At 43.0% G+C, this 14,209-nt stretch overlaps 1 protein-coding gene across 9 annotated transcripts in view; it reads left to right on the top strand.

Moving 5' to 3' along the window:
- Dnah3 (dynein axonemal heavy chain 3) overlaps positions 1 to 14,209 on the top strand; it is a 235,906-nt gene that overhangs the window by 67,272 nt on the left and 154,425 nt on the right. For all 9 annotated transcript variants that reach the window (XR_006020847.1, XM_042055422.1, XM_038346132.1 and 6 more), the window contains 5 exons: positions 2,809 to 2,900; positions 5,089 to 5,308; positions 6,309 to 6,443; positions 10,407 to 10,518; positions 12,699 to 12,940. Coding sequence is in view for 8 of the 9 variants with exons in the window: in XM_042055422.1 (XP_041911356.1) it covers positions 2,809 to 2,900; positions 5,089 to 5,308; positions 6,309 to 6,443; positions 10,407 to 10,518; positions 12,699 to 12,940 (801 nt within the window). In the remaining variant the exon portion in view is untranslated. The remainder of the gene's footprint in view (positions 1 to 2,808; positions 2,901 to 5,088; positions 5,309 to 6,308; positions 6,444 to 10,406; positions 10,519 to 12,698; positions 12,941 to 14,209) is intronic.

Raw genomic sequence — 14,209 nt, 5'->3', positions numbered from 1 at the left:
TATGTCTAAAAGCCACTCACGAGTGAGTACATATGATATTTGTCTTTCTGGGTCTAGGTTACCTCACTCAATATAATGTTGTCTAGATCTATCCATTTGCCCACAAACTTCAAGATGTCATTATTTTTTTTTTCTGCTGAGGATACCAAATTTCAATGCAGAGAACTCTGGAAAACTTAGGTTAAACCATATTGATCAACTCTCTTTATTACTAAACTAGTAAAACCCAAGTCATTTCCTTTCTAAAGCATACTGTTCTGACACACCAGAGAAAAAACAAGAGTCTGTGTATCCAACGCCTATTGTTGATCTGGCCTAAGACACTATAGCATCCACAGGCCCTATTGCTAGTGGAAGAAGGGAAGTGCCTCAGAAAAGTATGAAAGAGAGACAAGGAAAGATGGCCCTAGTTGGCCTTGGGATGCTGCTTTCATGGAATCACAAATCCAAAGGATATAAGATGGTTAGGTCTTCTGTGAAAAGAATGTCTGACACCCAGTTGCTTGAAAAGAGCGACCATAGAGTGAGAAACTTTCTAGGCCTGCTTTTTTGTGGATTTATCCACCCTCTTAGAAAGAAATGATAGAAGAGATATGACCACACCCTCATCACCAACTTTAGTACACGTTGATCTACCTGCTAGAAATGGATTATGAGTAGTATCCAGGAAAGCTTGTTCAGATAGCCAACTTTGCTCTCGGAGTACAAAACAGGCAAGAAGATCTTTCAAGTGCTCCTCCCCTGTAGGTTGATGTCCTTGTTTGCTTTCTTTTGCTGTGGTAGAACACTGACCACAGCAACTTGGGGGAATGGCACTATTAGGAGGTGTGACCTTATTGGTATAGGTGTGGCCTTGTTGGAAGAGGTGCGTTACTGTGGAGGCGGGCTTTAAGGTCTCATTTATGCTCAAGCCACGCCCAGTATCTCAGTTTACTTCCTGTTGCCTGAGTCAGAATCTAAGAACTCTCAGCTCCTTTTCTAGCACCACGTCTGCCTGCACGCTGCCTGGATTCTCACCATGATGATAATGGACTAAACCTCTGAACTGTAGCGAGTCACACAATTAAATGTTTTCCTTTTCCTTTATAAGAGTTGTTCTGAAAAAAAAAAGAGTTGTTCTGTTTCACAGCAATTGAAACCCTACCTAAGAGAGGTAGGAAAGGGCTTATTTAGCTTACACCTCCAAGTCATGATCCATTTTTGAGGGAAGTCAGGACAAAAACTCAAACAAGACCCTAGGGCAGAAAGGGAAGCAGAGAGTGTCGGAGGAGCACTACTTACTGGCCTCCCCGGCTCACTACCTTTTGTTTATAGCTCAGACTAGGATGGCACTGTTCCAGTGAGCAGGGCCCTTCCCCATCAATCAGAAATCAAGAAATGCCCCATAGACATGCCCACAGGTCATTCTGATAGAGGCAATTGTTTTTCTTCGGTTTTGTTTCTCGAGATAGGGTTTCTCTGTGTAGTAGCCCTGGCTGTCCTGGAACTCACTTTGTAGATCATGCTGGCTACAAACTCACAGAGATCCACCTGCTTCTGCCTCCGGAGTGCTGGGATTAAAGGAGTGCGCCACCACTTCAATGGAGATTCCCTCTACCAAGGTCTGTCTAGGTGGACTGACATAGGCTAGTGGGTGTCAAAGTAGAATTTGTACTCCATTTCACTTTCTCATAACCCAGTTGTTGTATCGACTCCTTGCACTCATCCTAGCCGATAGCTGTGTTAGACCTGTACAAAAACCTCTCATGAAACAGACATTATAGGAAGCAGAAGGCAATGGTGTGAGGAAGCCTCCATTAGTCCTGGCTATCCAGCTGGATAGCTGTAAGAGTAAGGCAAGCCCCTTCTCCTCTATGTTCTAAGATAAAAAGAGAGTAGCTGTTGTTCATTGATTGCTAACTAGGGGTGTCCTAATTAGGGTTTCTATCACTGTGAAGAGACGTCATGACTATGGCAACTCTTATAGAGGAAAATATTTAACTGGGGTGGCTCACTTACAGCTCAGAGCATTCGTCCATCATTGACATGGCAGGAAGCAAGGCAGCATGCAGGCAGACTTGGTGCTAGAGAAGGAACTGATAGTTCTTACATCTTGTTCAGAAGGAAACAGGAAGTAAATAAATACTGGGAGTGGCTTGAGCATATATGAGACCCCAAAGCCCGCCTCCACAGTGACACACTGCCTCCAACAGGACCACACCTACCCCAACAAAGCCACACCTCCTAATAGTGCCAGTCCCTTTGGGGGCTGTTTTCTTTCAGACCACCACAACGGGCCACATTTGTTTGTGAAAACTTCACTGATACTGTATCATTCGTTCCCAGCTATTTCTACAAAGGACTAAAGCTGGTAGTTCATTTTAATGGAAATATACTTGTTTCAGATTATGTAACTTGCCCAAACTGGTCTGTATCTGAACAGGAATCAAATCAGCTCTTGCCTGATCTCAGAATTCTCATGTTCCGTGCTGGTCTCGCATTCCTGAACGGCATCTGAAAACCTACTGAATCCTGGGAAGTTGGGTGATGCTATAAGATGTCCTCATTTGACACAGAGTGAAAAATTATTGTGAAACCAGCTCCTAGAACCTTCCATACGACTCTGAGAGACCCAATGTAATAGCATGTAACTCAGTCAAAGTCAGTGCAGAGGTTGTCTGTCTGTCTTAGCCTGTCCTTTGGCCGTCCTTCCCTGATTGTCGAGGGGTTGACTGGCTTATCACGTGTCTTCTCTTTGTCTCTGTGGATGTGACTCCTCTAAGTATGCATTTTGTGTGCTCTGGTTCTAACCGGTTATTTCTTTCCCAGGCCTTATTCCGAACAGTGGCCATGATGGTGCCAGATTATGCTCTCATTGGAGAAATCTCCCTCTATTCTATGGGCTTTCTGGACTCCAGGAGGTATGTTCCGTTTGTTTCCCAGTGGGTTCCACCTGCCCTTAAAGAGCAACTTTTTTGTGTGTGGAGGGAAAAGAATAAAACCTCAAGTGTTGTTGGTTGTTTTTACTCTTTGACTCTTTTGGGGGGGCCTTCCACCCAGCTCCCAAATAAATACACACAGACTCTTATTACTTATAAATGCCCTACCTTAGCTTAACTTGTTTCTTGACAGTTTTTCTTAGCTTGAATTATCCTGTCGATCTTTGCCTCTGGGCTTTTGCCTTTCTATATACCTTTGTTTACTTCTTACTCCACGGCACCTGCATATCTGGGTGCCCGGCCTTTGGAGTCCTTCTTTCCTTCTTTTCTTACTGCTTGATCTTTTCTTCCCAAACTTCTCCTCCTATTTATTTTCTCTCCTGTCAGCCCCACCTATTCTTTCTCCTGCCTACCTATTGGCCATTCAGCTCTTTATTAGAACAATCGGGAGTTTTAGACAGGCAAAGTAGCACAGCTTCACAGAGTTAAACAAATAACACATAAAAGAATGCAGCACATCTTTGCATCATTAAACAAACAGCGTAAACAAAATAACATACCTTTAACTAATGTTCTACAACACTCAAGAAACTTGATTTTGCTGATTTGAGACCATATGGCCCTGACTTTGGTCCTGACCCCATTCCTGACAGAAAAGGCCCAGGTGCCCATGAAAGGGGCTCTTCTCTGCTATACACATCCGAACACTGTAAAAACAGTAACCACTCATGTCCTTCCTCCTCACAATAACACGTTTACCCCATATTACTAAAGGGCTTAAAACAAGACAATAAAACATGAAGTGATTCCAAAGCTGCAGAAAAAAAATGTAGTATTATTTAATGAATTTAACAATTTAGTTAAATTTTTAGCAATATAACATTTATTTCTCCAATTAATAGTGTTAATTCTGATTCAAGCAACTCCCAGTTTTCTAAAACACACAGTAATTAGTGTCTTTATGTGTGTTTGTATATACTTAAAACAGCACACATTATAAAATGGCTTATATTGACCAACACAAATTTTACATTTTTTTTGTTTTGTTTTCTGTTTTAGGTAGAGTTTTTTTTTTCTATTTTGTTTGGTTTGCTTGTTGTTTTACCTTGTCTTTCCTGTAATCAATAAATTTTGTTGCTTCAATAAATATCTCTTCAGGGGAATGTGTAAGTGTTCCTTTTTTGTAACCTAAGAGAATTTTTCACAAAATATATTTCCCTTCCTTGGCAAGAGGCGTCCTCTAAGCTATAGGGTTATTTTTTCCCTATGGTGGACCTGGATCACATTGATTTGACTATTCAACTTACCATCTGCTGAAACCCTGTGCTAAGGTGTGAACACCATGAAATCTTTGTTTTTAAAAGTGAATACATTTTCTAAAGGGAATCGTCACAAGAGCAATATGCCCAAGCGTATTAGTCAGGGCAACCCTGACACCCGAGTCCCAATGGTGTAGCATGACAAATGTTTGCTTCATACTCACTCAGAATCCCAAATAGACATTTCTGGTCAGGACATTGCTCCTCAGCGGGTGAGTCAGGAACATGGGATACTTACAGCATGGCTTCAAGATGTGGCATGAGATGTCTCATGGAGGAGATTTTTATGGGCCAGCCTGGACCTGATATATGTCACTTATTCGCCCAATGCTGGCTAGAACACATTCGTCTGGCCTCCTCTAGCTATACAGCAGTCTGAGAAATGTGCTTCTCAGCCATGTGTCCAGAAAGACTAAGAAGTAGGCATACATGTATAATGTGATGTATATATATTACACTTTTGAATTAGCTTTTTTGAATTAAAAAACAAACCAGATATCACACAGTACTGTCATGTCACAGCATGGGAAAGGTAACCGTCCCCCCAGTAAACCTTACTCTCTCTCTTCAGGGATTGACACAGTTAATAGTTCAATGTATTATTTCAAACTTGTGTGTGCCTGCATATGTACACATGCATTCACACACAAAGCGTATAATGTGATTTCACTTAGGGTGTATGTTGGATATATGTGCTTTCTTGCTTTCATTCTATGTTTGAAAAAGAGCTGTGTTTCCTTAGTTCGCTACGGTGGCTCTGGTAAAAAGACTTGCTCACTAAATCCACGGGCAAGCCTGGTATCTGAAGGAGCTGCCACGAGGACTGAGGACTTGTCTTTGCCCTTGCACAGTCTTGCCCAGAAGATTGTCGCCACCTACCGCCTGTGCTCCGAGCAGCTGTCATCCCAGCATCACTATGACTATGGCATGCGGGCTGTCAAGTCTGTGCTCACAGCGGCAGGCAATCTGAAGCTTAAGTACCCAGAGGAGAACGAAAGTGTTTTGCTGCTCCGGGCCTTGCTGGATGTCAACCTGGCCAAGTTCCTGGCTCAAGACGTCCCCCTGTTTCAGGTACACTGTCTTAGGGCTTTGACCAAGGACTCAGGCTCAATTTTGGAGAATGAAATATTTTTGTCAGCACCTCTTTACATCTTCCACCTCTTGAAATCCTTTCTCATTCCAGCCATCCCACTTTTGAGCGTGTGTGTGTGTGTGTGTGTGTGTGTGTGTGTGTGTGTATACGCGCGCGCGCATGAACACACGCACATGCGTGCACACACATGTCAGAGCATGTAGAGACTTAGAGGTTCACCTCAGGTGCTGTTGTCTACTGCTCTCCATCTTTTCCTTTTTAAGACAGATCCTCACTGTGGAGCTCTGGCTGGCCTGGAACTCACTGTGGAGCTCTGGCTGGCCTAGAACTCACTGTGGAGCTCTGGCTGGCCTAGAACTCACTGTGGAATTCTCAATGGAACTGGAGCACACCGAATCAGCTAGCTTCTCCGGCTAGCAAGCTCCAAGACCCCACCAACTGGCACATGTCGCCACACCCAGGTTTTTACATTGGTGTTTAGGATCCAAACCAGGACTGAATACTTGCTCAGGAAGCACTTAGTGCCCAAGACTTCTCCCCATCCTATTGCGCCATTTGTCCAACCCTCTCTGTGTTAATAATGGTTAAAAAAAAAAAGCAAAAATTCCCTATTTGGTTACAAATCTCAATAGAAATCTTTTCACAGTTTGCTTTGGATCTAGGTCATGGCTTTTTTTCTAATGCAATAGGTTTCTTTCATAACTCATGTAAGGCCTCTCTTCCTTATCAGGCCATAAAGTCGGGAACTGCCCATCTTGTTAGTCTATGGCACAACTAGAAAACAGCCCTATGGACCTAGTAAATATTTTCTGGTTTCTAAAATTGGGAAATCATGACTCACACATTTTCAGTCCAGGAAGAAACAAGCTTTGCAAATTCTCTAACATTTCTTCAGTTTGTAGATCTCCTTTGAGGAAAGGGTGAGCTCACCTATCTGCTACCACCCCTACCCCTTTCTTTTGAATTCTTGTTTGACAGGGAATTATCTCAGACCTGTTTCCTGGAGTTGTTCTTCCAAAGCCAGACTATGAAGTTTTCCTGGAAGCCCTGAACAACAACATCAAAAAGATGAAGCTTCAGCCGGTGCCTTGGTTTATTGGGAAGATTATCCAGGTTGGTTCCATGTGTCCAAGTGGGACTGTACCTACCGTCCACTGGAGTCAGGACTGGGAAAGACCTAGGGCAGATGTGAGATGGACTAACAGCAGCCATAAAGGCCTGAGTGGCAGGAGAGTTAAAAGACCCACGCAACTGTCTATCATACCATTAGCCTTTTGTTTTACCTAGGCGTGTGATGATATGCATGTTTAATTCCTAGGTGGCAAAGCCTGGGCTACAATAGTGAGCCTGTCTCTATCTCAAAGCAATAAAAACAATAAAACAAAATAAAATAAATGCCGGCACTTTTCCCATGGCCATTTTATTGAGGAAAAGCCTGCGGGAACACTGAATTTTTTGTTACTCTGAACTCACAATTCCAAATCAGACTGCCCTAGCCTTTAAAATGGGGTTTACTCACCTAACCTGAAAAGGACAGGAATGAAATAGCCTCAGGCACAGTGGGATCCAAGTTTCTGGGTAACTTCACTGGGAAGGTTGCATTCTTTGTCTTTGAACCCAGCCTCCCTCCCTGTATTTAAACTTCTTTTCTAGTTATCGTCCCTCTACCTTGGTAATCTCAGAATTGATTTTGTTGCAGAAGGAGAAAGGGTACCCCTCTCCAAATGGCTCCATAAATGTTCAATGCTGGGGCTGGGGAGGGGATTCTGCGGGTGAAGGGCTGCTTCACAATCTAAGGACCAGAGTTCTGTTCCTCAGCACCCATGTGAGAGCCATATCCAGCAGCAAACATCTGTAGCGTCCGCAGTGGTGGGGAGCTGGTAGAGATGTGTGGACCTTGGAACCACTAACAGCTGTCTATCTGAATAAGGGAGCTCCTGGTTCCAAAGGACACCCAAAAATAGTGGAGAACAATAGAAGATACACAGTTTCAGTCTCTGACCTCCACATGCGTGTCCACACATGTATACAAATGCATACACCATATGTACACCAAAGACTCAACATTTGGATGACTCTGATGATGTCACATGACCAATCTGGAAGCAATGACAGAGATAAAGCCTAGACCATGACCAAGTAGAGATGAAGCCAGCCCCACCCTGTCACATCAGCTAGGATTGTACTATCAGTAAGCCACAGACTGGATGTGAGACAGAAATCACAGACTCTCCTCAACACTGACCTGAGGCGCCTTTGTGAAGCTTCATGCTAGTCCTGGTGTTCCTTCTGGGACCACTCTCTGTGTAAAACTGACTTATAACTTGTAATAATAAATTCAATGAAATATGACCCAAACCCTCTTTCTTTGCTGACTCATGGACCAGAGTCACAAAGACCACAAATACCATCTAATCTAGACCATGCATGAGCCCTGAGGCCCACAAAGGAACTGGATTTGGTATTAAGGTAGACCCAGGTTGAAATCTCACTCCTGTGGGATCTGAGGCAAATTATCTCACTTCCTTGGGTCTCAGTTTTCTCACCTGTAAAACGGAAGGAGAAGAAATTTCCGAATAGAGTGACTTTTGAGAGAGTGTGCGGGCAAAGCACTGGACGGTGCCTAGAACTATATCTGTGCCTGCTCCTTATCAGCTTTGTCGTTGCTCAAGTCGTGACGTTAACTGAAGCAAAGGTCAAAGTAGGACCCAGGTCTCTAGACCCAGAGATCACACTGCCTTCTTGTAACATTAATTTTTCTCCCCAATATATCACCAGTTGAGCTCATTTTTAAAAATATTTCATTTAATATGATAATAATTTTACCCCATCTGCCTAGATTTTACAATGAGCATTTTATAATATTTTATTACTTTCTCACCCATTATCAACCAGCCATTTACCCAGGCATGTTGTCTATGCATCCTTACATCCCTGCAGTCATCCCTCTAGGCAACCATACATATATTAACTCATCCATCGACCTAACTCTCCACCTGTCCATCCATCCAACCATATGCTCACTTATCCAGCCACCCACACTATCAACCCCATGATTATCCATCCCTTCAACTGTGTATCTATCCATCCATCCACCCAGCCATCCATCTACCTATTCAACCATATACCCACTTATCCATCCATCCATCCATTCATCCATCCATCCATCCATCCATCCATCCATCCATCCATCCATCATCTTGCTTTTAATGTATTCCAAAGCAATTTGCAGACACATAGGTGAAATTTTACATAGTTTAGTGCTGATTTTCAAAAATAAAGTTATATCTTCAAAAACAAGGTATCTAGAGTGACCTGTCTTTTTGTATCTTGATATCTGCATAGCCATTTTCAGAAAGGCAAGGGCTACTGAGTCATTAATGCCTTCTGTTCTGTTTTTGCCCCTATTCACTAAAATGTCTCTCAAACCTACTTGGGCATAAGGCTTTCTTGATGGTTGGGAATTTTTTGTTTTGTTCTTTCTCTGTCCACAGCACCTGGAGCCATGCCTGGCATGCAGTAGGTGCTCAGCAAAGATTTGCTGACGCACATATTTCTCTTCCTCCACCACCCCATTATCAATGCCTTCTTTGATTCTCTTTCCCGCTCACCTCCAAGGTGAAAAATAATGAGAACTTGACCTTCTACATAAAAAGCTTCCTGTGTATCTTCTCTCTGATGGACTCCCCGTCTAAAAGGGAAATCTTTGCACATAAATAAAAGTGCCTGGAGTATTTGTAGTTCAAATGGACAAATTACTTGTGATGGGCAGAAAGAAAGCTCAGGAAACGTAAAGCCTGAGCTTCTATGACCACTGCTGCCGGCCATCGAATTAATCGCTTTTTCTTTCGCAATAAAGCCACTGGCAGAAGAAGGAGCTGATGGGCTTAACAGTCCCAGACAGATGAGAGCTCATCACGGGTAGGAGTTGTGGCAGCAGGCAGCAGGATAAAGAAGCGGCGGCCTTACGTGTCAATCACGAGCACTAAAGCAGGGAGAATGAACTAGAAATGGCACTGGTCTTTAAACTCTCAAAGTCACCTCCAGAGGCATACTTCCTCCAGTAAGGCCACACTAAATCCTCCCCCCTATCTGGACCACCAACTGGGCACCCAGTGTTCAAATACTATAGTCTGCAGAGGACAATCTCATTCAAACCACTGTAGTACTTAAGAGGAGGGGCTGAATTCACATGGTGTGTTATCGACGTGCTGGAGCCCGGCTCAGAAAATACTCCATCAACTGAGTGCTTCAGTGAGGCTAGAACAGTACGTAAACCTTCTGAATGGAAATTTCCAAAAGAAAAAAAAATGCAGGTTGCTAAAATGATCCCCATTTCTTTTTCCTCTTTAAAGGCAAATGTTCTATCTAATCAATTAATAATAGGGGTATCTATGTAAATATGTAAGAAATAAGGTTTTGTGCGCCATGGTTGCCCTGTTCCACTCTAAAACGCTGCAGCTAATTCTACCAACCTAATTTTTTGGGTGTCAGTAATCTAACCTCTCCCCCCCCACACACACACACACTCCCCCTCCTCCCTCTAGTGGCCACCATCTATCTACTTTTTAATTCTAGTGAGTTCATAAAAATAGTCAATATCTTGGAAGAGAGGAATGTAATCACCCTGATTTGGTCAATACACATTCTGTAACTATATCAAATGGTTATAGTATACTCCAAAATATGTATAAATATTTAATGTAATTTAAAGCTTTAAATGTTGTATTTGACATTATTTGTGTGTATGTAGGCATGCCAGTGTTGAAGTCAGAGGACAATTTTCAGGAGCTGGTTCTCCCCTTCCGTCAGGGGTTGGAGGCATTCAGTGAGACCATCCTGAGCCATCATGTGATAATTAGCATATAGACAGGTGAAGAACAAATAGTACTTCCTATTTAGTAGGCAATCTAGGGCCTATATTTAACTAAGACATGAAAACAATAGACCACTAAAGGAGCTGCAGCTCATAAGAGTTAATGACCTTGAGAATCTGCTATCCGCCCTCATTGGCCTCTCGGCTGTAGTACAGAGAAGTGTGCCAGGATTGACTCCCTGCATGACTTCTCTTCCCAGATCTACGAGATGATGTTGGTAAGACACGGCTACATGATTGTTGGAGATCCTATGGGTGGCAAGACATCGGCGTATAAAGTTCTGGCTTCGGCTCTGGGTGATTTATATGAAGGTAAGGCTTGCACCCTTGGCTTCCAGGGAGGTCAGGACTTCTGTATAGCTGTCTGACTCTGGGGACACAATGCTAGGCCATGGGCTTTGCCAGCTTGGGTGTTGATATATAAGTTAAAAGCAGAATGAGGGTTGAGAACCATTGATGCAGGTAAACACATGGTGCCAACTTAACAAACAGAAACTATGTTTTTTTTTTCCTTTTTTGGTTTCTCTGCAGCTTTTTTAGAGCCTGTCCTGGAACTAGCTCTTGTAGACCAGGCTGGCCTCGAACTCACAGAGATCCGCCTGCCTCTGCCTCCCGAGTGCTGGGCAGAAACAATGTTTTATCACCAAACAAACACTGTGCGTTTCTTTTCTTCCATGTGTTTATTTCTGTGGAATATGCAAACATATAATTTTGAAAAGCATGTCTATGTTGCACATAGTTTATTCAAGAACTTGAACTAAAATTGTTTTCTTTGAGATTGGAGAAGTGACTCCGTGGTTAAGAGCGATTGTCGTACTTCCAGAGGACCTAGGTTCCATTTAAAAATGTTTTCTTGCCAGGCATGGTGGCATACACCTCTAATCCCAGCATTCAAGAGGCAGAGGCGGCAGATCTCCATGAGTTCCAGGATAGTCAGATCTACAAAACAGACCCTGTCTCAAAACAGAAATGCTTTCTTTTCCTTATTATTTATTTGAGGGTTTTAAGTTTTTTTTTTTTTTTTTTCTTTTTTTTTTTTTTTTTTGTTTTTCGAGACAGGGTTTCTCTGCAGCTTTTTTAGAGCCTGTCCTGGAACTAGCTCTTGTAGACCAGGCCGGCCTCGAACTCACAGAGATCCGCCTGCCTCTGCCTCCCGAGTGCTGGGATTAAAGGCGTGCACCACCACCGCCCGGCTGGTTTTAAGTTTTTATTTAATGTTTTAAGACTGGATCTCACTATTATAGGCTGGTCTTAAAACTCATGATCCTCCCGCCTTGGTCTTCCAAGTGCTGAGATTATAGGTATGTACCACCCCATCTAAGTTAAACTGTTCTCTAATAAACTTTAATGATAAATTATTACTGGATTTTGAGCTTTTGCTTTGAGGATTGACCTAATATCTTATTTAATAGTTATTGATAATCATAGTAACTAACTTGGGCATTTCAAATTTAAGTACAGTGCTAGTTTGGGCATTTAAATGAATCTAAATAGCTGGAGAGATGGCTCAGAGGTTAAGAGTATTTGTTGCTTTCCCAGAGGGCCTAAGATAGTCTGCTAACACATGTCTGAAATAAACCTCTTGTGGCTCCAGTTCTAAGGGATATGATGCCCTCTTCTGGCTTCCATGGACACTTGCACCCATGTGGCACATACACATGTGCATGCACACACACACACACATGCACACACGCACACGCACACACAAATAAATAAATAATAAATAATAAAAACATTTTTAAAACAGAAAAGAAACTAAGAGCCTACATCATTGTCATTGGTTCTTTATTGGCCTGTGGACTCCAACTTTTCCTTATGTGAAAGATTACGTACAATGAGAAAGTCCAGGACCGAACACCACAGAACCGCGTGTTCCACAGTGGGGATGAAGGAATGTCTTATGTAATACCTTTTGCCACAGCAAAAATAATTTTTAAATTAAAAAAATCATATAAAAATGCCATTTTCTGTCCCTAAATAAATGGGCTATGCCATCTGCCAGCCACTTGGCTCCTGATAACAGTAGTGTTTATTTCTCAGGGACAAACGTCAGTTATGAGCAGTTGAGAGGATTGCAGGGCTTTAGTCCTTTGGATGGAGAAGTGGCAGTTCCTCAGAACCATTTCACCTGTCAGGGTTTCATCATCCCAGGCCAGAGCCCAGGGTGTCTGTGACACAGGTACACAGGAAAGGTGGTGGAATAATCTTGTTTTTCCTTGAATGTTTGAGTTCTTCTCAGTCGAGCCAGGTTTCTTCAGTCATGAATCTGACATTTGCCCAGTTGGAAATAAAACACAGAAGAAAAATATGGTTGCAAATAAATGGTTCTGATAACCCAAAATATAAGATCTATTTAGATATCCCAGTCTTTATAAGGACTGAGCATCATTCTATTGACTCTCCTTAGACTGTATATCCACCAAGCTGGTGGTCTTTTGTTTACTGTCTGGTCTTACCAAAGCCTTTGTAATGGGTTGGGCTTTCTCACCCAGCCAACCAGATGGACGAGTTTGCTGTGGAGTTCAAGATCATCAACCCCAAGGCCATCACAATGGGGCAGCTGTATGGATGTTTTGACCCCGTGAGCCATGAGTGGACGGACGGTGTCCTAGCCAACGCTTTCCGGGAACAAGCATCTTCCATGACTGATGACCGCAAGTGGATTATATTTGATGGACCAGTGGATGCTGTTTGGATCGAAAATATGAACACTGTCCTGGATGACAACAAAAAGGTAGCTACCAAGCCCATCACTTGTTTGTGAGTGGAGTAGAAACTCTTTCATGAATAATCAAAACTGCATAAAGTCATGGATTTGTTGCCCTAGCATAAATACCCACCAAATAATAATAGTTACTAATTCATTAATTTTTCTAGTAGTCAGTAAGCTTTTTGGGATTTAAAGTAGAAATAGAAAGGCTTTGGGGGTGTAGTTCAGTGACAGAGCACTTACCTCACAGACCTGGGTTCGATCCCCAACACCACAAAGAAAGAAATAGTATGGAAATCTCCAGTCATGGAGATTCCAAACAATTAGTCAAACTGCAGTCCCAGGTGTGAGTCTGTTTTCTTTGTTACTTAGAGATGACGTAAGCTGGTGGGAGGTCATTTCTACCACAGCTGTGACCTTTCTGGTGACACACACAGTGGCATGGGCTGAGGAACACGCAGAATTTTTTAACCAAAAAATTGAATGGACCGTGGGAATGACTGCCATTTGTTCTTCATGATTTAAATGTCTCGCTCGAGACCGTGTTGCCAAGTTCTACCCGGAGTGGATGTTTGAGGCTCACCTGTCAGTCTTCCCTGCATGCTACAGGGGTGTGTCTGCAAACCCAAGACCCTCTAGTGGTTTCTCCTTCTGACCTAAGAGGGATTTATGGAGTAATTCTTGTCATCCCAGCCATGGGCTAGACCATGTGGGAGGTTCAAAAACAGTGGTTTGTCAGAGACCTGAGCAAACAGAACAGGCTGAAGGCATGCAGGCAAAGACAGGCAGGCAAATCCTATGTTCAGTTGGGCTTAATGGTACTGACCTGTGATCCCAACTACTCCGGAGGCTGAGACAGGAGGATCACCAGTCTGTGTGGGCTAAAGAGTGAGTTCAAAGCCAGCACGGGCAGTGTAGTATGATCCGTCTCTAGGTAAAATGTAAAATGATAATAATAACAATCCTATCTTAAATACAAAGAGACCAAGACACTTCCTTAGCGCTCTTAACACCTCACTTTTACCTCGGGCTGCAATTTGGCGTGTCCTCCTTACCTAGAATCACAAGTCTTTGGACCATGCCAGCACTCCCCAACCCATCTGCCCCACGTTTCACCAGTGGGCTTTCACCACTCTGTGTGTTGCTCATCAACCCCAGGAGGACAGAGATGATTGTCTGCTTTGCCCTAAACCCTTAGAATGATGCCTGGCACATAATGGCTTCTTGACACCTCTGTTAGGGTCCATTGAGTTAACTTTGTCTCCACTGCGACCCTTCATTTGCAGATGGGAT

The sequence above is a fragment of the Arvicola amphibius genome, chromosome 1 (assembly GCF_903992535.2).
Source record: "Arvicola amphibius chromosome 1, mArvAmp1.2, whole genome shotgun sequence".
Classification (NCBI taxonomy): Eukaryota; Metazoa; Chordata; class Mammalia; order Rodentia; family Cricetidae; genus Arvicola; species Arvicola amphibius.
The sequence above is the reverse complement of the archived record's forward strand: the minus strand, read 5'-3'. Positions and strand labels throughout refer to the sequence as shown.